The sequence below is a fragment of the Truncatella angustata genome, assembly GCF_020726525.1.
Source record: "Truncatella angustata strain MPI-SDFR-AT-0073 chromosome Unknown BKA67scaffold_2, whole genome shotgun sequence".
In the NCBI taxonomy this organism is placed as follows: Eukaryota; Fungi; Ascomycota; class Sordariomycetes; order Amphisphaeriales; family Sporocadaceae; genus Truncatella; species Truncatella angustata.
Window position 1 is genome coordinate 2441690 of NW_025763382.1, and position 23916 is coordinate 2465605.

The window sequence follows — 23916 nt, forward strand, 5'->3', positions numbered from 1 at the left end:
ACACATTATGGGGAACGTCTGACGGATATCAGTATTCGTGACACCCGATGACGTCTATTTGCATACATTCGAGCACCTCATTCGAGGCTGCTCCATTGAGCGTTGGCGCATGCCGTCAGAAGAGCCGCAAATTGTGCTTCCGTACCAATTGGGGGCACCTTGTTGGCAAGTGCGGGGCGTGGACATATCGCGCACACGTCGTACCTTGATGGCACCCGCACGAGGCAAAGTATATAAACCAAGATAAACCCTCTTTTATAGGTGATCGCTGATGTATGTGCATATAATTTCGCTTTTTACCGTCCAATTAGAAGGACCTAGACCATACATTTGACTAGCCCTGTAACATGATTTCATATCGTCATAAAGATCTAGAGACTTGAACTTCCCGTCTATTCGGTGTTCCTCCTCTATACAAGATGTGCCACATCTAGTCAAAGACAATAGCAGCCTTGATGGCGGACTTGTTTCGGATGCTCTCGAGAGCCTCGCCCCATTGCTCCAACTTGAAGGTCTTGTTGACAATACCCTTGGTCTTGATCTTTCCGCTGTCGAGGTAGTCGACAGTGGCGGGGAACATGAAGGTCTCAGAGAAGGAACCAATGATGGTGATCTCATCACCGAAGATCTTGGAAGGAGCCCACGAGACACGAGCAGAGCTAGGGTAAACACCATAGCAGACAAGCTTGCCTCCACGACGGACATAGTTGATAGCGTCCTCGAGGACCTTGGAGCTTCCGGATGCCTCAACGACGATGTCGAAACCGTAAGGGTTGTCCTTCTTCAGTTGCTCCCACTGAGGAGCAGAGTCCTTTCGGGACAGAGAAATGTAGGTGTCGGCAGCATCGAGGCTCTTGGCCAAATCCATCTTGGTACCTTCAGGCGCGGCGATAGTCAACTGAGAGACACCAGAGTTCTTCAAGAACTGGGCCATCATAAGACCAGTGGGACCAGCACCGATCAATAGAGCGTGAGAACCGGCCTTGGGGGCGATCTTCTCGAGACCGTGCATGGCGCAAGAAGCAGGCTCGATGAGGGTGGCATCAACGTCGCTGATGTTGTGGATCTTGAAAAGCTTGCCCTGAGGATAGTTGCAGTATTCAGCGAAACCGCCGTCCAAGTTCAGGACACCATGGGCAGAGAAGTCCTCGCAAAGCAGAGCCTCGCCTCTACGGCAGTAGAAGCAGTGGCCACAAAGTTCGGAGTTGTCAGCGGCGACACGGTCACCGATCTTGAAGCCCTTCACATCAGGTGCCATGTCTATTAATCATGTCAGTCTCCAGTATAGAGTCCACGTCCAATTGATTTCTCTTACCAACAACAACACCAATTGTTTCATGACCGGGGATGAGAGGAAACTTGGCGATGAACTCGCCCTCGTGGATGTGAAGATCGGTTCCGCAAACACCGCAAGCCTGGTAGGACGACATGTTAGAGATGAGCAAGCAATTAAGTCATTCGTTGAGGATACATACCTTAACCTTGATCAAGACATCACCAGCGCGGATCTTGGGCAGGGGCACCTCGACGATGCTCCAGTCCTCGGGCTTCTCATATCTGGTAAGGCATGGAAGGTCAGCTCATCTGTCTCCGAGATTGAGTCAGCCTCAGTGGCCATGGGCTGAGGTTGGTTCCAGTTTACGAATCACACCATGGGATTTCACAGACAGGAGGCGTACCTGAGAGCCTTCATGGTCTTGGGGAGTTCAGCAGCCATCTTGAATAGTGAGTATTGGGTATAATAGGTATGTTGTAGGATTAGGTGCGGGGTATCACAAAGCTCAATGGAGCAAGAGTAGGTATCAGTTGGGTATTGATGATAAGAATGAAGAGAAAACAAGTCAAGTTTCGGCGATCAACTCGAATTCTGGCTTAAACTTATATGGAGAAGGCTTGGAGAGTTCTTGACTACATGCAACTTGGGGCTGGGTCGAGACTTGTTAGATATTGGTGACACAGAAAAATCTCAGCAGAGAATCCATGCCCACCTCCTCAATTGGCATTTGTCTTTAGTCTAGTCTCGAATAATCACCGCCCATTGTTTGCCAATGGTTTCTAGGCACACCTGCATACGAGCATCCTGTAGCGCGTAGTTTTTCGCGGCATTGACTGCCCACGCTGGATTGTTGGTTTTGACACAGCTCAGGAGGGGCAGTCAGCTTCAGTTCCCCCTTCAGTTCCCCGCTGTGGGGTTTATATGCGGTCACCATGCATGTCCGCGGGCCCATAGAATCAGTGAGAAAAACCCACGCTGCCCCCACTAGTGTTCGGCTTGACGCGCTGTTCTCAGCTTGAGAGCAAGAGTAGGGCGATTCTGAAGATCCTAAGAAAGGGCGTCATCGTCATCTCGCAGAATGATCAGGCCCCATAGCACGGTCTAAGTCGGTCCTTATATGAATCTAGACTGGAGTCCAACAACGATGGTCTCTTAATGGTGGGTTGTTGAGAGGTATTAAAAATTAAGCATCCAGTGCATCGTGATGTTCGATTTGAAGAGCAGAGTATATGTATTTTCGAGGCTCCAAGCTCGTTGGGAAGCGTCCTGGTGCCCGCACTATTAAACCCCCAAAGCAACCACATCGAGGAATTTACTGCCAGCTCCACAACATTAGGACAAGAATAACTTAATGAAGAATAAGGAGGTAATGCTCGAAAGGTATTATTATCCAAGTTTTACGCTCTCAAATTACACCATCAAATTTACCCAAAAAGAGACTTTGATTTGGTTCGTTAGACTCAATTCAAATTGTAACTATAATCACCAGTTGCTCTCTCTCTTTTCTTTCGGGTTTATTATTGTGGACACCAGGCTTCTGTTCAGTACCCCAGAAACGTTTACAGTTACATATGCAAGTGCAAAACTAAGCAGCCAACGCATGTCCTGATTCACTAAGATTGATTGGGCCTGTGAAGCATTTGTGGCCACAATCGTACCCATTCCAACTTATTTACAACCCCAGGTGAACGTCGTCGTTCGATGGCATGTTAGTTTACTCCTAGCCCACGTAACACAGCATATTTTGTGAATGGTGCTGGAGTTGAAAAACTTCAGGACGGCCATGGGTATAATTGTATCATCACGTACTATCAGACATCTGTCTGACCTGGCAACCATGGATTTACGAGCGTTATCCGAGATCATCGGAGCCAGACGAATCGATTATGGAAAGATATGCTAGATTACTGTGCAGAATCAATTCCCAAAGCTGTTGTGGTTGTCAATGCCGTCAAATGAGGCAGAAGACGAATACGATTCATTTGTATGGGCAAATGACCCGCCGTCTATCGCAGCTGAGGTACCGAATCGCTTGTGCATTTGATTTATACATCCGTTTCCACCACCGCCCCTAGATCGGGGATGCTTCCCCAACTCCGGTGCAGAAGACAAACCGAACAATTGTGGGACTAGATCGGGTGACAGGTACAAGTCGACTTGTCTTATACAAAAAGAGCAGTTATTGCAGCGATAAGCCCTTGGTTCCCTTCGGAGACTGCCATATTTCCCTCATTATAATTGATGGTAAGGCCCAGTTGGTGGTTTGTGATTGATATACAGATGACTTGTAATGTAGTGCTTCTGGACATTTAGACAGAGGATCAGATGGCTGGCCCGTTTGCTGTTATACAGGTGCAACTGAAAAGACACCTCTCTGTAGGATCAAGGCTTTCCAAAGTTACTGGAACTCCGCGGGTCGCAACATGTCACTTCAATCAAGATAACCGTTCGGAGATGTTTTATGCAGTCGTTTCACATGTAAATCGTGAGACCAAGTCAATTCTTTGTGACGTCAAAAGCAATGACCCTTATTCGCAGTGAACGGTTCCGAGGATTTCACATGAACCCTATAACTCCACCAGTGCATCCGAGTTTTCCCCCACGAGTTCTATCATGCGAGCAGAAGATTTGACCATGCAGGTGCCCTCCATTGTCCCTTGTGTACATGTCGGTTCCACCCCAATTTCATGGGCCTACTGCCATATGCGTCGAAGGAGTTTCCATTGAGTATTGGGCGAGATTAGCTCCTTTACGAAGGGGGAGCGGCACCACGGCCACGACCGAATCCACCACGGCTTTTGGAGAGTCAGCATTTCATCACAGTTCTCGGATTGAAAGAGGAAAAGGTAGCCACTCACAATTGAGGGTTGAATTCACCAGGAGCACCACCCTCCTTGCCCTCACCAGCGTCACGGCGGCGGTAACCGCCCTCGCGACCCTCACGACCCTCACCACGGCCACGGCCGAAAGGACGGCGCTCGCGCTCACCCTCACCGCCCAGCATGCCTCGGGGAGGAACGTGCGACTTCTGCTGCTTGATGTGGGTAGCAGGGACGATCTCGGCGGGAAGGTGAAGCCACTCTCGGAGGTAGTCGAGACCCTCGGGGGTGAGGGTGTAGTAGTACCACTGCCAGGAGAACTGAGTCTTGACGTAGCCGCGGCTGGTCAAGGACTGGAGAGCCTTGATGACAAAGAGGTTCTTGACATCGAGCTCGGGGTGCTTGGGGAGGTTGTAGTCCTTGGGAGCCACGAGGACGCCCTCACGGAACAGAGCCTCGTGGATGGTCTTTCTGTCGGCCTTGGGGATAAGCATCTTGGCGGTCGGTCCGTCTGGCGAATTGTCGAGACGTCGTAGTTGTGGTGTTTGATATTGGCGATCCGCTGCTGAACGCTTTTTTGCAAGTTGCAATCGCGAGGGGAATTTCCTAGAAGTGTTAAACCTGTGTGCGCAAAAATTAGCGGACCAATCGAACCGATAGGGCCTGGGGAGATAGAAAGTGGCTTAGCACCTTGATAGGGGATCCGAGCGCTACGAATGCGGGTCTTGGTTTGGGGTCTCGAACTGCAGATGTGGCTGGTGACCAAGGTGGGGCAAGACTCTCAATCTTATCGGCCTTCCGCTTTCCCGCTTCCCGCTTTCCCGTCCCTGCCTGCAACCTGCTTGCTCGGAGTGAAGTGAATGTTGATGGTTTGCGACTTTTGGTCTTCTGGATGCGCTCTTGCATTACTTGAATCACTGAAACGTCGGGAATAAAGGATCAGAGTCTGTTATTGGTTTTTTTTGGATTGGTGATACGGTTTGTTCTTTCCTGTACCCGCAAAGCATCAGGGTCTCGAGGGCTCACCCATCTCCGATTTCTTCAACATTCAACTCGCTTTGATCGCCACCGTTGCCTTGCTGTCCTTGACAGAACACTCCATCTTGATTCTCCTCCCCATGCGCCCGGCATCGAGTCAGCATGGACAAAATCAATATCTTCGTCAGCAGTATTGCTGGTCTTGGACCTTCGAGTCTCTCATTTCCCGTTCCCTCAACAGCTACCCTAGAGGATGTGGCGGATCATATCAGAGATCGCTTGCCGGCGGACCCAAGGCAGCACCGTCTCGTTCTTACGACGACTTCAAATAAACAGATACTACCCTCTCGCTTCCCACTATCGACCCCAATTTCCACCGTGTGTGGACTATCGGACAAGGATGACTTCGTCTCCCTGCGACTCTCTGCGCCGCTTTGTGGTGGCAAGGGAGGTTTCGGCTCCCAGCTGCGTGCTGCAGGTGGTCGCATGTCATCGCGGAAGAAGAAGACCGGGCACGAGAACGACTCGAGCAGGAATCTCGACGGGCGGCGGTTGCGCACAGTCAACGAAGCCAAGGCACTGGCAGAGTACCTTGCGATCAAGCCCGACATGGAACAAAAAGAGAAACAGAAGCGCAGAGAACGATGGCAACAGGTTGTTGAGGCTGCAGATCAGAAAGAACATGAAATAAAGAATAGCACAAAGGGCAGATTGGATGGCAAATGGGTAGAGGATAAGGAAGAGGCCGGCGAGAGGACACGAGATGCCGTCTTGGCCGCCATCAAGTCGGGCAAGTATCCGGACAACCTCGTCATCAGGGACAGCTCATCCGAGGAGGAGGGGGCAACAGCAGGCTCGAGTTCAAAATCAGTTTCGCCACCAGCTCCAGCGAAAGGCAAGCAGCCAGCAGCACGAACGTTTACCGGCTTTGACGACGATGACGAGTTCATGAGCTCGAGCGACGAGGAGTAATTTATCACAAAAAGGCATGGCAAGGCGTTTTTAGGGGTCCAGCGAATTGTTTCCACTGTATTTGTACCTTTTGAGGACCCTCGATGCTTTGATATATAGCTTGCTCAGCCAAGTTTCCCGCCCGGAGTTGTGGCGACACAGGCACGGTTGTGCTAACACACAACGATAGCCTTTCATCATCCCATAGTCGGACTTTGAGTTATTCGAAAGAAGAAGAAGAAGGAGAAGAAGAAGAAGAAGGAGAAGGAGAAATGAAAATAAAAAGGGGATGGGTGCTATGCACGCGGCCTTGTGTTGTTGTTAACTCTGCCATGGATTTCCCACGCGGCATAAGGCTTCTCTTATCATGACGATATCCTTAGTAACTTATACCAAGCTGATCTCTGTATCCTGATCGGTTACGAATAGGCATTAAACAATCCAATATATGGTCCAAAGGCTATAGTTTTTAAGCGAAAAGCAATTGGATTTGCTCAGGTGACCCGTGTTTGACTCGACATGAGCTCAGTTTGGCTGTAGGAATTCCGGTGTACGCCGGCTATCCGTTGCTTGACCTTTATCAATATCATCATGTGTGTTCCAATTGGCCCTAATGACTTGCATGAATTCAGCAGAAACAGAAACCGAAAAATGCTTGAATCTTGGGACGATATCATGTTAAAAATGTTGATTCGACAGGTCGATGCTCTGTACTGGTCTGACCAAAGGGAATCTATGATACATCCTAGCACAAGCCAGCAGTCCTCTTGGTCGGTGCAGCCTCCTCCATTCTATACAAGGGCCACCTGTCCGTTCATGGCATGCACCTATGCGTCCAACTTGGCCGGGAAGTTGCCGGCCTCACGCTGGTCGTCCCATCGCTGGTACCATCCGCTAGGGCAGAGGGATCGGTAGGCAAGGAAGAACTGGTCAAGTGTTAAAAAAGGATAGGCTCCCTAGACGAGTCGGAGATAGAAGATCAAATCGTACCTGGCGGCAAGGGGCGAAGTCCTCGCCCTTGGCGTTGATGCACTTGTGGTAGTCAACGTAGTTTTGCCAGCAGTGCTTGGTCTGGTTCTGGTTGGGGAATCGAGCATCGACACCTAGTTGGATAAGTCAGAAACCCAAAGAGTTTTCATGATTGCACCGCATCGAGAATGGCGAGGGACGGCATCGCGAGGGATGGCATGGCTGGGGTGAGTGGGTGGGAGGCTTTCTTACCGGCTAGAATAGAAATGGCGAGTTAGCACAAAAGGAAAGCCCGAATGAGCCTTTTTACAGGTAGGTTTTAACAGGTCAACTCACCAGTGACGAACTTGAAGGGCTTCGTTTCGCGATCGTCGTCAGACATTTTGGCGGGTTTTGAGCTTCTTTACGTAGGGGAAAGCGTCGAGGGTGCTCAATGGCAAGGAGTTTGAGATGATGAGGTCTATGATTCTCTGAGTAGCTTGGTAGTCGGAATCGTTCGATTGGCGGGAGGGCGAGCGGGTGAGCGAGAGCAGGCACAAAGCACTGGGCACAAAAGCACAGGCGCAACAAGCACGAGCACCAAGCACGAGCCGCAGAGGCAGAGAGGCAGAGAGAGGCAGAAAGCGAGTGCCTGAGGCTTGCAGAATCCTATTGTTCAAACGCAGTGAGAGGCTAGAGGCTAGAGGCTAGAGGCTAGGTGAGCCAAAGGCTTTTTTGTCACGGCGTGGGCCGTCTGTGCTCGGTCTGATTGGCCCGTCCCCAGCAGCCGAGCTCCAAGTCGACCCATTAACTTATTCGCAACTGGCTCATTTTCGCTGGCTTGGTTAGAGAATCCATCCCCAAGACGTCCGAAAGTGTCAACGACAAACAGCTTCGCATTGCCGACCAATCTCCCCTCTACCCAAACAAAACAACAAAAACAACGCCCATTATGTACCCCTCTCAGATTATGAGAATGCAGCCTACGAGACGCATGATGCGTGCTCCTCCTGTGGGTTTCCTCGTAGATACCGAGCTTTAAATGACGTACTAACGCCCTTTGACCAGACCGAAGACCAAGCTGGTATGTCATCGAGCCATAGTCGTCCGAGCCCCAATCGTGAAGCTCCGAACACCATCGGGGTTATCTCGAGATAGCCATGGGAACAGTTGAATCAATTGGGACATGAGCAAACATTAACCCGCCCGCCATAGGCCACACCGTCTCCCAGCGTCTGCGAAAGCTCCGAAAGATCCCGGCCGAGTTGATTCCTCTCGGTGAGCATTCTACGCCCCCCTCACAGAGATTGTGCGGCGAGTCCTTTTGCTTACTATTAATACAGGTGTTGTCGTCGGATTCGCTGTCTTCGCCGCCGGCTACTCGAGCATGCGCAAGTTCTGGGTCGACAAGACCATGCGCCTCAAGCGACAAAACCGCGCAGCCGACTCCGCTGCTGCTGGCACTGAAGAGCACCACTAGATGTTCCATGTTAAGGATGTTGAGGATGAGCGGATGACGAGGCTGTTGTCTGTCTTTTTTTCCTTATTCTTTCCTTTCATGTTTTCCCCAAGAAGGATCACAGCATTGTACATTCTAGTGACCTGCAGTATGCAGGTGGTTGAGAAATAGGGGAAATCAAGCATGCTACAGAAAGTCTCAAGCGCCTGCCGCCCAGGTCCAATATTTCCTTCCGTTCCATCAGTAGCCAACGCCGTCGCTATGCGAGTGAAAATAAACCCCCCAAACAAGCGCCTCGTGGTCTTCACTCCGGCCTGGGTCCTGCAACATCCAACCCTTCCAGGCCCTGCATTGGGTCCTCCGGCCGATCATCATCAGTCCCCGTAGTTGCCATTCTGTCCTCCTCGCCCACGGCGTGTTCTGCCAACCAGCTCTCCTATGTGGTGCGTCAGTGGAGATGTCTCATGTGTCATGCGTAGACGAATGTACCTGTTGCCAGACTGCTGTTTTGCTACCTAGTCCTTCTTCGGCGCTCTTGGGTGCTTTGGCAGCAGAAACCTTCAAGACCCGGCCAAAGAATTCCGACTGGTCCATGTTGTCGATTGCTTCCTTTGCGTCCTGCTCGTCTTCAAACTCGACGTACGCAAAGCCACGATGAAGGTCCGTCGCATCGGGTTTGTCATTTTTGGGCAGTGATATATCGGCTATTTCACCGAAGGGGATAAAGGCATCATGTAAATTGGATGGGTTGACTAGACCAGCGAGCCCGCCCACGTAGACTGTTGCCTTCCACCGCTTTGCGTCAGTCATGTTTGGTGAAGACCCTGGAAGGGTTGGTTTGATCCGTCGGTCTCAAGAGTGTCGGTTACCGTACTTGAACGTGAACATGAACTTGCACTGGTTGAGTACGAGAGAGCATGAGAGCACACATCGTTGGCTGCTCAGCTCCTCCCCCCGATGGCACCCGCCTCACAGAAATTCGGCGGACTTTCTTTCAATGTGGGGGAGGATACCCAGGCGACGGAGCACGGGCCTCTATGCGGTCGTCAGCCACAGCTTAGGGGGCCACTGGCAGAAGGGGCAACTCAGAGCTGCGATCTGTCTTCCGCCCTCAGAGAAAGAGGACTAAATCAAAGTACAGTGGCTAACTAATGTTGTTCCTCGCCTGCCCTGGTTAGATCCAGAAACTTGTCCGAGTTGGCATTTTTGACACCATTGTCCCTCCAGCTGTATAAAGCTAGCCCTTCACTCTCACGACTTCACAGACTATTCTAGCAGGTCTAGAGGGGCCAATGTCGACTCCTGCTTGAACGACCCCTGATTGATACATTGCAAAGTAACCCCTCCAGATTCGAAACCCAGCGATATAAGTGAACCCCAACTCCAACTCCAATCCGCTCTCGAATACTGGGCTGCCTCTAGTCGCAAGCAATCAAACTACAACACAACATGGTACGCTTGCGGGAGATCTCGCGCACGGCGGCCTTTGCCTGGTCTCCTGGTGCTGCCAAGCCCCTCCTAGTTACTGGCACACGAGCTGGCGCTGTTGACGCCGACTTCTCAGACGAGACAAAGCTCGAGCTCTGGGATCTGAACCTCGACAACCAAGATCAAGGACTGGAACTCCAGCCCATTGCGAGCATCGTTGCAGACTCGAGGTACGCTCGAGCCGACTGCCTCTGTCCGTGGTTACGTCACTTTACTTCTGCTGACTTGCCCCCGCCAGGTTCTACGACATCGCATGGGGTCCCCCAACAGAAGACTACGCCCAGGGCATCATTGCTGGCGCCCTCGAAAACGGAGCACTTGACCTTTGGGATGCCGAGAAGCTCATCCAGGGATCGTCCGATGCTCTAATCGCCCGCACCACCAAGCATACCGGTGCCATCAAGTCTCTGCAGTTCAATCCTCTGCGGCCTCAGATCCTCGCAACCGCGGGCGCCAAGGGAGAGCTCTTCATCTACGACGTCAACGATCCTTCCAATGCGTTCCGCCTCGGCAACACCGCCGCTCGATCCGACGACCTCGAATGCGTGGCATGGAATCGGAAGGTCTCTCACATCTTGGCCACTGGTGGCAGTGGTGGATTTGTCACAGTCTGGGATTTGAAGACCAAGAAGGCATCATTGACTTTGAACAATAACAGGAAGGCTGTCAGTGCAATTGCCTGGGATCCGAACAATTCCACCAAGCTGCTGACTGCCACCCCTGACGACAATGCTCCTCACATTCTGCTGTGGGACCTTCGCAACTCCAATGCGCCCGAAAGGACACTTCAGGGACACGAGCAGGGAGTCCTGTCGCTGTCTTGGTGCCAGCAGGATGCTGATCTGCTACTGTCTTGCGGCAAGGACAACCGCACCTTGATCTGGAACCCCCAGACTGGCGAGCGCTACGGAGAATTCCCCGAGGTTACGAACTGGACTTTCTTGACTCGTTTTAACCCGCACAATCCCAATCTCTCGGCCACCGCCGGCTTTGATGGCAAGATCACAATTCAGACTCTCCAAAATACCAACCCTGCCGCTGTACAAGCCAGCACCCAGAGCAACTTGGATGGCGAGGATTTCTTCACCCAAGCCCAAACCCAGCCTCAAGAAGCCACTTTCTCCCTAACCGCAGCACCCAAGTGGTTTGAGAAACCAGTTGGTGCCTCGTTCGGATTTGGTGGCAAACTCATCATTTTCAAGCCAAACACGGCGCAGCCTGGTTTAAAACGGTCTTCTAAGGTTACCATTGAGCAGTTCACGGTCGATTCGGACATCGGTTCGGGCACTGAGAAATTCGAGGAATCCTTGAAAGGAGGTAACCTCGCCGGGATCTGCGAGTCGCACAAGGAGCAAGCGAAAACCGAGGAGGAGAAGGCAGAATGGAGCGTGATAGAGACCCTGCTTGCCGACAATCCTCGAAAGCAGATCGTCGATTACCTTGGCTTCTCACAAGTCGAGGAAGAAAAGACTACCAACGGGGCTGTTGAGGAGTCGGAGACCAAGGAACCAAAATCAGAGGTAGAGGCAGACAAGCCTGCCCCGAAGAAGGGCCACAAGAAGAACCGTCTGTCCATGTTCTTCTCCGAAGGTGCCGAGAATGAAGGCGACGACTTCTTGGCTGAGCTCTCCGCGACCAAGGGTGCCAAGACCGACAATCCATTCCATCTATTTGCCGAAGGGGATACTTCAGTTGAGAAGTCCATTACCAAGGCTTTGATGCTGGGACACTTTGAGAAGGCTACGGCGATCTGCCTCAAGGAAGAGAGAATGGCTGATGCTTTCATGATTGCTAACTGTGGTGGAAAGGAGCTGGTTGACAAGGTTCAGTCAGCCTATCTCACCCAAAAGGTCGGGATGCCCAGCTACCTCCGCCTTCTGAGCTCTGTCATTGTCAAGAACCTCTGGGATGTTGTCTACAATGCCGATTTAGCCGACTGGAAGGAGACGATGGTCACACTCTGCACTTATGCCAGCCCGGAAGAGTTCTCCGATCTTTGTGAGGCTTTGGGTGATCGCATCTTCGAGTCTGGCTCACGACAAGATGCTTCATTCTGCTATTTGGTTGGTCGCAAGCTTGAGAAGGTTGTAAGCATCTGGATCTCTGAGCTTGACGAAGCTGAGAAGGCTGGTCTGGCGGAGGGCAACGACTCCTCGTACTCCATTCATGCCAAAACATTACAGCAATTCATCGAGAAGGTCTCTATCTTCCGCGAAGTCACCAAATTCCAGGATGCTGAGACTGGCCTTGGCTCCGACTGGAAGTTGGCCTCATTGTATGACAAGTACCTTGAGTATGCTGATATTGTGGCGGGCCACGGACACTTGGCCGTCGCTCAAAAGTACCTAAACCTGCTTCCCAGCACGTATCCTGCTGCTGATATAGCACGTAACCGACTCAATCTGGCTACCCAGAAGAAAGCACAACAGCCCACGGTCAACACGCGGGCAGCTACTCGCCAAGCTGCCAACTTTGGGTACCAAGCAACAGCCCAGCCGGCGTCAACCCCACTGAACTCATACGTTTCTCCTGCCGCTCAGACTCATGCAGCGAACCCTTACGCTGCACCCCAAGCTCCTACCCCATATGCGGCACCCCAAGCTCCTAACCCTTATTCCGCGCCGCAGGTCTCCAACCTCTACGCGCCATCGCAGCCTGCCGCAAGCCCATACGCACCATCGGGTTATCAGCCTAGCCCAGCTCTCCAGCCCTCTGGATATGCCCCGTCTGGCTATGCTCCGCCAGTCCAGAACTTTGGCGTACCGCCCCCTCAAAACTTGAGCGCGCCACCACGGGCAGGCACACCATCCCACAACCCGGTTATCAAGAAGGACCAAGGGCAATGGAACGACATTCCATTCGTGACGAAGGCTCAGCCAGCAAGACGGACACCTGCTCCAGCTGCTATCACGCAACCTTTCGGCGCACAAGGTACCCAGGCTGGACCACCTCAAAGCCCCGCTGGCCCGCCTCGAGGTGTCGGCACACCACCTCCACCTCCTCCTAAAGCAGGATCTGTAGGACCTCCTCACGCACGTGTCATGTCGCCTTTGGGAGGACCACCACAGGCCGGGCAATTTGCTCCTCCCCCTCGGCCAGGCTCAGCTGCTGCTAATGCATACGCACCGCATCCCTCCTCCCAAGCTGCTCCTGGCGGCCTTGGTATGCCGCCGCCAATGGGCAATGTTGTTCCCAGAACGGCTTCCCCCTATGGGGCACCTCCAGCTGCTGCACCACCCAGCAGCCGGTACGCGCCATCACCGGTAGCGCATGTCAGTCAACCGCCTCAGCAACCAGGCATAGGGCCACCCCCAGGAAACCGACCGCCGCCACCAAACCCCTATGCGCCTTCCCAAGCGATGCCTGCCCAGAGCCCGTACGCCGCATCCCCATACGCTGCAGCACCTCAACAGCAAGCACCACCTCCAACTGGGCCACCCCCTATGGCTGGCCCTCCCAAGGCTGGACCACCACGGGCTGCCGCATCACCAGCACCAGCTCCGCCACAGGCGGCGGCGTCGCCGAAGGCGAAGCACCCTGCTGGAGATCGCTCGCACGTTCCCGCCAGTGCTCAGCAATTAGTCGATATCCTAAGCCGCGACATGCAGCGTGTCGCCGGAAAGGCGCCACAATCGTTTGCACCACAAGTTAAAGATACCCAGAAGCGTCTAGGTCTACTTTTCGACCATCTCAACAACGAGGAACTTGTGAAGCCCGATACTATTGAACAACTGACACAGCTCGCACACGCTCTGGAGGGCAAGAACTTCCCCGAAGCTCAGAGATTACAGCTCGAAATCCAGACTGCCAAGACAGATGAATGCGGTAATTGGATGGTATGTAACCCTATCAAGTAAACCAAGCAGCGATAGCTAACAAAGCCACAGGTTGGTATCAAGCGATTGATTTCCATGAGCAAGGCAACGTCATAAGACACGCAGATGGGGATGGCATTAGAGATAGAAGAAGACACTCGCACGTGAGCCATGAAGCACGAGAGCAGTTGGTTGTTACCTCGATTTTGTGGTTCACATTGGTCAGCAAATATATGTAGAAAAGCGCTGCTTCTTATTTGATGTCAGCTGAAATTCCAGAAGTCATGAATGTTCAATCGCGTTTCAAAAGGTGTGACATGCAGAATTATACCAACCATTCGTGAAAGTCACCCATACCCTGAAAATCGCTATCATCACCACTCACTTGGCGAAGAGTTGCAAGGCATGGCCTTCCTTTCCCGTTCGCCTAGGTATAGTGCAGAGACATGAGACAGAGATCCTGAGCCACGCAACAAACAAATCGAAGGCGCGAAATCTTTTTATTTTTACTTTTGGGGGACTATCGCTTACACTAATGATTCCATCTCCGAGTCTACGAAAATAATTTCGTTTTAGTACTTTCAAAAGTTAATCGAAAGGCCCTGGTGTCGGAGCAGAGATTTAAAAGCCCAGGACGAAGTCAACCAGGAGTCAATCGTCCTTGTCATGCAAAATTAAATACTTGTCGCTCCATAACACAACACTCAACTATATCTTAATGTGGCATGCCAGGCGTTGGAAAACACATGGGATAATCCGTTTTGCACATTCGAGTATTAGACACTGACTTGACTTGATCTCATCAGCTCTCGTGCTTTCATTCATTATTATCTACTCCCCTTTTCGAGTAGGGTAGGTCATGTGCACATATGGTCTCTTATAACCTCTAATTTCCGTACAAACCCCGCGGAACAGTGAGCTGCTCGCGCGATTCTGTGCCGTCTGTGTAGTATATCTTTCCGTCGGCTGTCTCAGTTCCCACGCTTATATTCTCGACTCGCTACCATGCATCTATTGCAGGTTCTCAATGACGATGGCGCTCGCACCACCGCCACCGTTGCAAATAGCAGCGACACCAATCTTAGCCTTCTTCTCACGCAGGACAGTAGTCAATGTAGCAACGATACGGGCTCCAGAACAGCCGAGAGGGTGTCCAATAGCGACGGCTCCACCGAAAACGTTGACGACGTCAGGGGACAGGTTCAGGATCTTCATGTTGGCGAGGGCAACGACGGAGAAGGCCTCGTTGATCTCGTAGAAGTCGACATCCTTGTCAGTAATGCCGGCGTGCTTGATAGCCTTGGGGATAGCAAGGGCAGGAGCGGTGGTGAAGCGCTCAGGCTCACGAGCAGCGTCGCCCCAACCAAGGATCTTGGCGATCGGCTTGATGCCAAGCTCCTTGACCTTCTTTTCGGACATGAGCACAACAGCGGCGGCGCCATCGTTCAGAGGCGCCGCGTTGGCGGCCGTCACAGTACCACCCTGGGGCTTGAAGACGGGGCGAACGCTCTTGAGCTTGTCCTCGTTCAACTTGGTGGCCTCCTCGTCCTTGGTGATCTTGATGGCGGGCTTTCCCCGGCCACCGCTGACCTCGACCGGGACGATCTCGGTGTCGAAGACACCGTCCTCAGTAGCCTTCTGGGCACGCTTGTATGTCGCAATAGCATAGGCGTCTTGGGCCTCACGGTCGATGCCGTGGTCTTGTGAGCAGAGCTCAGCAGCGAGACCCATGTGTTCCTTGTTCTTGTAGGCATCGGTCAGACCGTCCTTCAGCACACCGTCGACAATGGTCTGATCGCCGTACTTGGCACCGTTTCGCAGCTGGGGGAGGTAGTGAGGAACGTTGGACATGGACTCGGTACCACCAGCGACAACGATATCGGCGTTGCCAGTGATGATGGTCTGGGCACCGAGGATAATAGCCTTGGTGCCGGAGGCGCAGACCTTGTTGACTCCGGTGCAAACAACGGTGTCCTTCAGACCAGCGCCGATTGCGCACTGTCGGGCAGGGGCCTGACCCAGGCTGAGGCAGGAGGCGTGAGCATCATTGAGCAGCAAAGGGGCTTTTGGGGGGATGGTGGATTCTAACTCACTTGGCGGAGAGAACATTGCCGAAGAAGACTTCCTCGACATCCTCAGGCTTGATCTCAGGGACACGCTCAACGGCGGCTGTAAGAGGGGTTGTAAGCAAAGCTGGAGGTTGTGGTTCAACTCGCCGAACATACCCTTGATCGCGGTAGAACCAAGCTGAGTGGCGCTGAGGCTGGAAAGGGATCTGTTCAAATCATATGACTGTCAGTCCTGGAAGATGCAACGACGACGGCTTGGGCATCATTTGCCGCCAAACTTGACGAGCACCAAAGTATAAGTAAACAGAAACGGCCCGCACTTACCCAAGGAAGGAACCGACGGGGGTTCGGGCCGCCGAGACGATGTAGACAGGAGGAAGACCAGACATTTTGAAGGCTGACAAAGAGATCACGAGATGAAAGACGAGTGTTCACGGGGATGGAAAGGAAAGAGTGTCTAGTTTGTCAAGGTCTACTTGGGCTTACAGAAGGAAAATAAGGAAAATGTTGAGGTTGTAAGGTCCCCTAAAATCGCTTCGTTGCCCCTCTATTCACCGCCCCTGGAGCCCTTGCAGGTGAGCCATCGCACAGGTACGTACTACACACGTACAGTACCAACCTTAGGTTGCTACATACATACAAATCGCAACCTTGCGGTGGGGAATGCGAATGTGGCCGAGATTGCACGAAACGACGCGGTACAGCTTCCTGCAGTAAGTACTGTATATATATGTCTTGTGTCTCTCAAGTGCAAAACTAGCAATGCCACGGGTGGCTGTTTGCGATTGAGGCCCGAGCAACTCAATCAATTGACTTTGTCGCCGGGGGGGAACTGCTATTATAGCCAGAGAAAGCAAAATCTGATGCATTGAGTTAACCGTTGGAGGGGCAAAGCGCAACAGCTGCTGCAGTGTCCGAAATGGTGGGATAGATCATACAGAGTAGAGGGATAGAGGACGGACGGTCGCAGAGGGGGTTTGCCCATCTTCCGATCCTCATGCCTTCCATTTGATCCTCTTACCAGGCTCCCGCATGATCCTGATTGTCTGAAGATGGTTGCTCCTTGAACAGGCCTCGCCCCATCCCACGTTGTCCTCTATACCGTCAGGTACCGTCCACTGGAGCCGGGACAATTTGGGACACTTTTTCCTCTACATGCACAATACAGCTCTGGAGGGGTATGGATGTTACACAGTTACCTAAATTACGGATCCGTAGTGGTCAATAAGAACCCGGACCCTTGACAGCGGGGGCCAATTGCGCGACCCCCCGGGCCGTTTATCGGCGACTGCTAGCACTCACTAACTCCCACCAACTCCAAAAGGCACAGTCCAGCACTAAGGCACGGCTACAAATCATTGGGTCTTACGCGAGAAAAGTGCCACTAAACCTAGATGAAGCTTCAGCCTTGTCCATCGCAGTTTCTCAACTTTTTTGAGCTTCAGTCGCGTTATCGCGAACCATCCCATTCCGTCATTTCATAACCACCTCGTCCTCAAACCACCGCACACCGGCAGCCATGGATGACCTCTACGATGAGTACGTGAAGCCGTGTCGCCTCAGTAGCATCCTCAGCCACTAACTTGCACACAGGTTCGGTAATTTCATTGGTGAGGAGGCCGAAGCATCAGAGGAAGAGTCCGAACATGGCGTGGACGCGGGCGCCTATGTCTACGATGACGAGCAATCCGAGGCTGCGCCCGAAGTCACGGGACAGGAGTTGATGGAGATTGACGATGGACCGTCCAACGCCGTCATCCTGCACGAGGACAAGCAGTATTACCCGACCGCGCAACAGGTGTATGGCGAGGATGTCGAGACCATGGTGCAGGAGGAAGATGCGCAACCACTCACACAGCCCATCATCGCGCCTCCCGACACGAGGAAGTTCACCATCGAGGAGGCCGACCTACCACCCGTCTTTTACGATCGTGGCTTCATGACCGATCTCATGAACTACCCAGCACAAATACGGAACGTGGCCATCGCCGGGCACCTACATCACGGAAAGACTGCCTTCATGGACATGTTGGTCCTTGAGACCCACGATATCCAAGGAAGACTTGAGAAGCGAACCGGCAAGAAGCGAGACGAACAGCTAAGGTACACAGACATTTCCGTCATCGAGAGGGAGAGAGGCGTTTCCATCAAGGCAGCGCCCATGAGCTTGGTTCTGCAAAGCACCAAGGGAAAATCACACCTCTTCAATCTCATCGACACGCCCGGGCACGTCAACTTCGTCGACGAGGTCGCAGCTTCATTACGCTTGGCAGATGGCGTGGTTCTTGTCGTTGATGTGGTCGAGGGTGTTCAGGTCAATACCGAGCAGATCATCAAGCATGCCGTGCTAGAAGATCTGCCTTTGACGTTGGTAGTAAACAAACTCGACCGCTTGATCTTGGAGCTGCGACTTCCGCCTAACGATGCCTACTTCAAGCTTAAGCACGTTATTGAGGAAGTCAACACCATCATCGAAAATACCGTCCCGGGCTCCGGAGAGACAAAGAGACTCAGCCCAGAGAAGGGCAATGTGCTATTCGCTTGCACAGATATGGGCTGGTGCTTTACACTTCAATCGTTTGCAAAGATGTACGCTGACAGCTTTCCCGGCGTCAACACCGATGAGTTTGCGAAGCGTCTTTGGGGTGACGTCTATTTCAACCCTACGAGCAGGAAATTTACCCGAAAGCCTGCACCCGGCGAAGCTCGCGCCAAGAGGTCCTTCGTCAACTTCGTAATGGAGCCTATCTACAAGGTCTTCTCGCACTCGATCAGTCAGAATCCGGATGAGCTCAAGGAGACACTTGCGACACTAGGCATATCTCTTAAGCCGTCGCAGTATAAGACAGATGCTAGAGTAATATTGAAGCTGGTCTGTGAGCAGTTCTTTGGGCCTTCCACTGGTTTCGTCGACATGATCGTCCAGCACGTGCCATCTCCGGTGGAAGGTGCCCAACGAAAGTTGGAGCGATATTACACTGGACCGCTGGACACCAAAGTGGCTGAGGCCATGAAGACCTGTGACCAAGATGGCCCTTTGATAGTGCACGTCACTAAACTCTTTAACGCGGCTGACGGCAAGAGTTTCTCATCACTCGGTCGAGTGATGAGCGGCATCGCCAAGCCGGGCATGCAAGTGCGCGTACTAGGCGAGGGTTATTCCATCGACGACGAAGAAGACATGGTTACGGCAACCATATCTGCTGTGAGCATCGCCGAGACGAGGTACAGCATCCCGACAGATGGTATTCCAGCTGGAAACTGGGCTCTACTCGGCGGCATCGATAACTCAATAGTCAAAACAGCGACTGTTGTTCCTCCCAAGCTCGAGGACGACGAGGACGCATACATCTTCAGTCCGATCACACATTTCACCGAGTCTGTTCTCAAGGTCGCCGTGGAGCCTATAAACCCATCCGAATTACCCAAGATGCTTGACGGTCTACGAAAGATCAACAAGAGCTACCCCTTAATTACAACAAAGGTTGAAGAGTCGGGCGAGCACATTATTCTAGGTACTGGCGAACTTTACATGGACAGTGTCTTACACGATCTCCGACGGATATATGCAGACATGGAGATCAAGGTCTCCGACCCAGTGACCCGGTTTTGCGAGACCGTCGATGAAGTCTCCGCCACAAAATGCTACGCTATCACCCCAAACAAGAAGAACAAGATCACTATGGTGGCCGAGCCACTGGATGACGGCATTGCGGAGGATATAGAAACCGGACGCATCCAGATGCGAGGCGGCGCCCGCAAAGTTGCGAAATTCTTCGAGGAGAAGCATGGATGGGACAAGCTTGCCGCACGAAGCATATGGGCATTTGGACCTGACGAGATGGGACCCAATATTCTGCAGGATGACACACTCCCTTCTGAGGTACGTTGGCCACTTTTCCTTATTTGTGATCATTCGCATTGTTTGACAGCACGACTACCTTTCTTGTCGCTTGCATGTTTCAGAGAGCATCAGGCACCCCTCTGGCAAACGCCATCGTTTGAAAGTCTGGAGGTTTCTGAATAAGTGGCAATGCGCTGCTCAATCTGGCAACTACCTCGCTGTCGAATCTTTGGCGTTTTCCAACCTTGGAATCATTATCAAATTCTTGGTGCAGTCGTAATCCTGGGTATGCCGCATGGAACCTAACGTGTTCGGCAGGTCGATAAAAACCTACTCAAGACAGTTCGAGAAACCATACGCCAAGGGTTCAGCTGGGCTGCTCGGGAAGGCCCATTATGCGAAGAACGTAAGTCTGCAACAGGTTTTCTTGGTTCCACATATTCATCTACCTCACCTCCCCGCTGTGTCTACATTTCTACTCATGTTTGTTCGATTATGCCCCTTCCACCTGCACCACTCTGTTTCGATCACCTTCCTATCAGAATTCGTGGCAAAGCTGTCTATATCTCGGTCACATTTGGACTGTGGGCATTTGAGAGAAGAGTCAACGGGCACATCCTTCACAAGAAGCGGTACAACAGTTGAAGGTCGCATCTTGCTGCAATCCACATCGCGTCAGGAGGCAGGGGTTCTGGCAACAGAGCAAGCAGTGCCTCGTCTCGGAGACATGGCCAGGCTCCCCACCCCTGTACATCAGAGGCACATGCCACCGAATACTCTGTGGAACCATATCATGCCCTCTGGACGTGCGCAACGTGCGGTTATGTCTCCTGCATGAAATGCCATGTGGCTGGCTCTTTTCTTGTTTTGTCTTTTAGATATTGTCGCGGCAAACACCGCTACGGCAACACATTTCCCACCGATCTTCAAACACAGCGCGACATTTCCCCTGCACAGTGCTGCGGATGGGCGCGAGCACTCCCTACCTCGTCGGTACTTGCTATCCATGAGATAGGGGGTATCAATCTCAACCCCCTCTACCCCACGATTTCCGGCACCTCTTGTTCTTATTGGCCTGTGCCCAGCCCAACCCGCATGAGTCCCGATATCTCGTTGCCGCTCTCTACTCGATGCTCGGCAGCGGGCTTCAGAGTTTGTCCGGCTACCTCTTGGCTCCCGTTTCCCATCTCGCTATTGACCCCAAGGCTTTTCCCTTTTCGATTTTCTCAGCAGAAACGACGAGGGTAAGGAAGCGTCAGCAAGCGCTACACATGACGATTATCCATATCCAAAATGCATCATAACCATAACGATTCTCAGTTCTACTTCTCGCATCGACGTGCTGCCTCAACCCCTGCTATATTTTTGCCTTGCGTTTTGATTCTATTGTAATTTCAACTACAGCAGCACTTCTGCGGGTTGAATTGTAAACTAATGTGCCCCTGCTTTAACAGCTATACGCAATACCAAATTCCGCATCATGGATGCCACGCTGGCCAATGAAGCTATTTTCAGAGGCGGTGGCCAGATTATCCCTACAGCTCGTCGTGCATGCTATTCTTCATTCTTGATGGCAAGCCCGCGTCTCATGGAGCCGCTCTATGCTTGCGATATGACGGGACCGCAAGATGCAGTACCCGTGCTGTATAATGTGCTTGCGCGCCGCCGCGGCCACGTGCTGGTGGACGGTCCAATCGCGGGTACTCCACTCTACCGTGTCCAAGGTCTGTTACCTGTAATTGACTCGTTCGGTTTTGAAACCGACGTGCGAATCCAAACGCAGGGCCAGGCAAATGTAAGTCTGGTGTTCGATAAGTGGCAGAAGGTACCTGGTGATCCGTTGGATAAGGACGTGATCCTGCGACCGCTGCAGCCTGCCGATGCGCAGGCTACGGCAAGGGACTTTGTGCTAAAGACCAGGAGGCGGAAGGGTTTGAGCGAGGACGTGAGCGTGGCCAAATTCTTAGAGCCCGAGTTTTACCAGAGCCTTGTCGAGAGTGGTGCTATGGACTTGTAAGAAGGGTTTGTGAAAACACCTGGCATCACGGTATGGGTAAGGAGTTCAGGTCACGTTGGCTGGTGAAAAAGATATGTTGCATCATGCGGTTATTTGCGCCTGTGTATACTCTAGATTTGCAAGCAGGCGTTGAAGGTAGCCCTCTGCAAAGAGCTTCTCAGAAATCATCAGACAGGAACGCGATTTGTCTGACTGCAGTGCAGGCATGTAACCAATGACACGATGCATGAACGATTGGCGGCTAGCTATTACGTGAGTCAATCGGCCCGTGGCGGGAAGTCGGATAGATGCCCGGGACGCGTGACTTGCAATCTTGCGACGTACAGCAGCATGATCTGATCTGACATGTTATGAGGAAGTAATTCCCCAACATGCACACGCATACGCACGCGCACGAATTCAGGTTTCTCGAAGCTTTTTATTTTATTTTTCTATGTCGGAGGGGGGGGGGGGGGGGGGGGGTTGGTTTAGGTCCAATGATTGATTGATTGATTGACAGCTTCGCCAGTCATTCTAACAAGGAATGTGCTTCCAAAATACCCGTTACACGACAGTGACTCGGTCTGCCGTTGTGCGTCTGGGGTTGCACCGCATATTTTTAATTCATATACTATGTACAAGCAGTTACCGTACCATGTCTATCGGTTGATGCAAAAGTTGAACCCTATAATACCTTTTCTTTTTCTTTTTCTTTTTTTCCGATAAGCGGTCTCCGACGGTGTCCGTACCGATTGAGCTGAGCTGCCGAGTTCATAGAGTGTGATTGTGACCGGGTGGGCTGACTATACGTACATACAGTATGTACTCATGGTGGCTTACGCGCATATAGAATAGCAGAGGGGGAGGGCAGGAAAGTCGCATCACGCGGAACCACGACAAATCGTTTTTAGTGATCCCTCTCTTTCGGTCGAGTTTCGGGTCTTTTTGGACGGGGATGAGAGAGTAGATTTCTTGGTTTTTTTCCTTCCTTTGACTTTCACGTGTCAGCATGCTAGGAGGGAAGGGCAGGTTTTCCCAGGCCATAGGAAGGTGAACGCGTAATCCTTTGCCCAAAGGATCGCAACGGGTTGTCCAAGGCTTGCTTGCCGCTCGCCAAGACACGCACAGTTGGGGCCAGGCCATGAGATATAGTAGATAAGTAAGCTTAGTCACGTCAGGGGGGATCGGCCAAGTTGGCACTTTCTTTAGATTAGCAATAGTGGACCACGAGAGGGTGTCTCTGTTGGCTTCGACCTCGGTTAACCCCATTATTTAGATTAAAGTTAATCGCGGGCCATACGCACGGGAGAGTGTCAGTAAAGAATGCGACTTGTGTTGACTTTGGCCTGGGAAGACGAGGGTGAAAGCATAAGCGAAGTGCGTATACGCTAATCCGTTACTCATTGAACCTGCATCATGGAGCCTCGCACTACTGCCCGGCTCTCCATGATCCCTCGTCATCTTCATCTCCTTGTCACCCTATTGTATTTCCACGGATATTGCGAGGCTGCAATGTTATAGGTTGCAGTGTATGTTACGTGTTCTTGTGTGAGACTCATTGCGGTAGTAAACAGGCATTGGGCGTGCGATCTGCAAACGGGCGTAGGAACTGGCCATGAAAGTTGCCCATTAGTCTTGCCCAATAACGGCAGTCGTTTCGTGTGTAATGCAAAGCGTCAAAAATACCCTACACTACGGGCAACCAGCAGCGAGCGTCGATAGGATCAGAGTCGTAGATCTACAACAAGGGCTATAGTGGGCTACCCTGGCAGCGGTTGGGTCTCGGCTCGAAGCGTGGTGCTGCAAAGAGAGTAGGGTAAAAGACAAGGGGCGAGGCACGCTCAGGCTTTTCCATTCACGACTCCGATTAGGGCTCCGCTCCCAAAGTTACCTTGGCCAGGAGATGACTATGGCGCAGGCAGAGTCGTAGCATCTGCTTCTCTCCACGATCAGATGACCACGGTAAAGTTGAGTGTTTGTGTTGAAGTTATAGATATGGGCCTGCGGCAGGCATAGTGAGAAATGGTCCGAGTTCCGCTTGACAGGTGGATACCCAAAGGCTTTATGGCTGGTGATGGGTAGCCTCAAGTACCGTGATTCCCACATCCACAGGCTGGGGTGCGATGAATTTTCCCATGTTTTCCGCGCCTGGCGATAAAGAAAATTCCACGCCACTCGAGACAGTTGGCCACCTCCAGATTCCCAGGCAAAATTTGATTCTATTTTCGCCTTCTGCTGCAAATCAAAGTGTTTGAGCTGTGTTTAGAAGCTGC

General features: G+C 52.1%; 10 protein-coding genes across 10 annotated transcripts; 4 read left to right on the forward strand and 6 right to left on the reverse strand.

The window, feature by feature from the left end:
* Window positions 1-308: 308 nt before the first annotated feature.
* BKA67DRAFT_174791 (NADP-dependent mannitol dehydrogenase) lies at window positions 309-2037 on the reverse strand. The gene is made up of 4 exons (XM_046095244.1): window positions 1680-2037; window positions 1476-1557; window positions 1316-1415; window positions 309-1260 (listed from the first exon to the last, which is right to left on the reverse strand). Exons 1-4 carry the CDS (start codon window positions 1715-1717, stop codon window positions 431-433), a joined length of 1050 nt encoding a protein of 349 aa, XP_045961158.1. The 5' UTR covers window positions 1718-2037; the 3' UTR covers window positions 309-430.
* Window positions 2038-4130: 2093 nt separating this feature from the next.
* BKA67DRAFT_513172 (Plectin/S10 domain-containing protein) lies at window positions 4131-4589 on the reverse strand (the record flags this gene model as incomplete). The annotated part of the gene is made up of 1 exon (XM_046097545.1): window positions 4131-4589. One exon carries the CDS (start codon window positions 4587-4589, stop codon window positions 4131-4133), a length of 459 nt encoding a protein of 152 aa, XP_045961159.1.
* Window positions 4590-4928: 339 nt separating this feature from the next.
* BKA67DRAFT_553669 (telomere stability and silencing-domain-containing protein) lies at window positions 4929-6504 on the forward strand. The gene has a single exon (XM_046101925.1). The coding sequence runs from the start codon at window positions 5236-5238 to the stop codon at window positions 6043-6045; it is 810 nt and encodes a 269-aa protein (XP_045961160.1). The 5' UTR covers window positions 4929-5235; the 3' UTR covers window positions 6046-6504.
* A 193-nt stretch (window positions 6505-6697) lies between these two features.
* On the reverse strand, window positions 6698-7655 carry BKA67DRAFT_553672 (cytochrome c oxidase, subunit VIb). Its single transcript, XM_046101926.1, has 3 exons — window positions 7318-7655; window positions 7015-7127; window positions 6698-6950 (listed from the first exon to the last, which is right to left on the reverse strand). The coding sequence occupies exons 1-3, from the start codon at window positions 7373-7375 to the stop codon at window positions 6852-6854; spliced, it is 270 nt and encodes an 89-aa protein (XP_045961161.1). The 5' UTR covers window positions 7376-7655; the 3' UTR covers window positions 6698-6851.
* A 314-nt stretch (window positions 7656-7969) lies between these two features.
* BKA67DRAFT_655229 (uncharacterized protein) lies at window positions 7970-8452 on the forward strand (the record flags this gene model as incomplete). Its single annotated transcript, XM_046106720.1, has 4 exons — window positions 7970-7984; window positions 8041-8056; window positions 8188-8250; window positions 8316-8452. 4 exons carry the CDS (start codon window positions 7970-7972, stop codon window positions 8450-8452), a joined length of 231 nt encoding a protein of 76 aa, XP_045961162.1.
* A 283-nt stretch (window positions 8453-8735) lies between these two features.
* Window positions 8736-9241, reverse strand: BKA67DRAFT_532169 (RNA recognition domain-containing protein; the record flags this gene model as incomplete). The annotated part of the gene is made up of 2 exons (XM_046099491.1): window positions 8736-8867; window positions 8921-9241. The coding sequence occupies 2 exons, from the start codon at window positions 9239-9241 to the stop codon at window positions 8736-8738; spliced, it is 453 nt and encodes a 150-aa protein (XP_045961163.1).
* Window positions 9242-9544: 303 nt separating this feature from the next.
* Window positions 9545-14030, forward strand: BKA67DRAFT_553680 (uncharacterized protein). The gene is made up of 3 exons (XM_046101927.1): window positions 9545-10089; window positions 10158-13755; window positions 13807-14030. The coding sequence occupies exons 1-3, from the start codon at window positions 9881-9883 to the stop codon at window positions 13849-13851; spliced, it is 3852 nt and encodes a 1283-aa protein (XP_045961164.1). The 5' UTR covers window positions 9545-9880; the 3' UTR covers window positions 13852-14030.
* A 449-nt stretch (window positions 14031-14479) lies between these two features.
* Window positions 14480-16314, reverse strand: BKA67DRAFT_553684 (acetyl-CoA acetyltransferase). Its single transcript, XM_046101928.1, has 2 exons — window positions 16128-16314; window positions 14480-16009 (listed from the first exon to the last, which is right to left on the reverse strand). Exons 1-2 carry the CDS (start codon window positions 16190-16192, stop codon window positions 14746-14748), a joined length of 1329 nt encoding a protein of 442 aa, XP_045961165.1. The 5' UTR covers window positions 16193-16314; the 3' UTR covers window positions 14480-14745.
* On the reverse strand, window positions 16315-16795 carry BKA67DRAFT_553686 (uncharacterized protein). The gene has a single exon (XM_046101929.1). It carries the CDS (start codon window positions 16670-16672, stop codon window positions 16424-16426), a length of 249 nt encoding a protein of 82 aa, XP_045961166.1. The 5' UTR covers window positions 16673-16795; the 3' UTR covers window positions 16315-16423.
* A 422-nt stretch (window positions 16796-17217) lies between these two features.
* On the forward strand, window positions 17218-22106 carry BKA67DRAFT_553687 (P-loop containing nucleoside triphosphate hydrolase protein). The gene is made up of 4 exons (XM_046101930.1): window positions 17218-17342; window positions 17397-19686; window positions 19966-20053; window positions 21102-22106. Exons 1-4 carry the CDS (start codon window positions 17323-17325, stop codon window positions 21662-21664), a joined length of 2961 nt encoding a protein of 986 aa, XP_045961167.1. The 5' UTR covers window positions 17218-17322; the 3' UTR covers window positions 21665-22106.
* The last annotated feature ends 1810 nt before the right edge of the window (window positions 22107-23916 follow it).

Coding starts and splice junctions, on each gene's coding strand:
- BKA67DRAFT_174791 (XM_046095244.1), bottom strand. CDS start 1,717: ATGGCTGCTGAACTCCCCAAGACCATGAAGGCTCTCAG. Junction 1,416..1,475: donor ATGTCTTGATCAAGGTTAAG/GTATGTATCCTC, acceptor TCGTCCTACCAG/GCTTGCGGTGTTTGCGGAAC. Junction 1,261..1,315: donor AACAATTGGTGTTGTTGTTG/GTAAGAGAAATC, acceptor CATGATTAATAG/ACATGGCACCTGATGTGAAG.
- BKA67DRAFT_553669 (XM_046101925.1), top strand. CDS start 5,236: ATGGACAAAATCAATATCTTCGTCAGCAGTATTGCTGGTCTTGGACCT.
- BKA67DRAFT_553672 (XM_046101926.1), bottom strand. CDS start 7,375: ATGTCTGACGACGATCGCGAAACGAAGCCCTTCAAGTTCGTCACTGGT. Junction 7,128..7,317: donor CGTCACTGGTGAGTTGACCT/GTTAAAACCTAC, acceptor TTATCCAACTAG/GTGTCGATGCTCGATTCCCC. Junction 6,951..7,014: donor ACTTCGCCCCTTGCCGCCAG/GTACGATTTGAT, acceptor ACACTTGACCAG/TTCTTCCTTGCCTACCGATC.
- BKA67DRAFT_553680 (XM_046101927.1), top strand. CDS start 9,881: ATGGTACGCTTGCGGGAGATCTCGCGCACGGCGGCCTTTGCCTGGTCT. Junction 10,090..10,157: donor AGCATCGTTGCAGACTCGAG/GTACGCTCGAGC, acceptor TGCCCCCGCCAG/GTTCTACGACATCGCATGGG. Junction 13,756..13,806: donor ATGAATGCGGTAATTGGATG/GTATGTAACCCT, acceptor ACAAAGCCACAG/GTTGGTATCAAGCGATTGAT.
- BKA67DRAFT_553684 (XM_046101928.1), bottom strand. CDS start 16,192: ATGTCTGGTCTTCCTCCTGTCTACATCGTCTCGGCGGCCCGAACCCCC. Junction 16,010..16,127: donor CCCGTCGGTTCCTTCCTTGG/GTAAGTGCGGGC, acceptor TGATTTGAACAG/ATCCCTTTCCAGCCTCAGCG.
- BKA67DRAFT_553686 (XM_046101929.1), bottom strand. CDS start 16,672: ATGCATCAGATTTTGCTTTCTCTGGCTATAATAGCAGTTCCCCCCCGG.
- BKA67DRAFT_553687 (XM_046101930.1), top strand. CDS start 17,323: ATGGATGACCTCTACGATGA. Junction 17,343..17,396: donor ATGGATGACCTCTACGATGA/GTACGTGAAGCC, acceptor ACTTGCACACAG/GTTCGGTAATTTCATTGGTG. Junction 19,687..19,965: donor ATGACACACTCCCTTCTGAG/GTACGTTGGCCA, acceptor CGTGTTCGGCAG/GTCGATAAAAACCTACTCAA.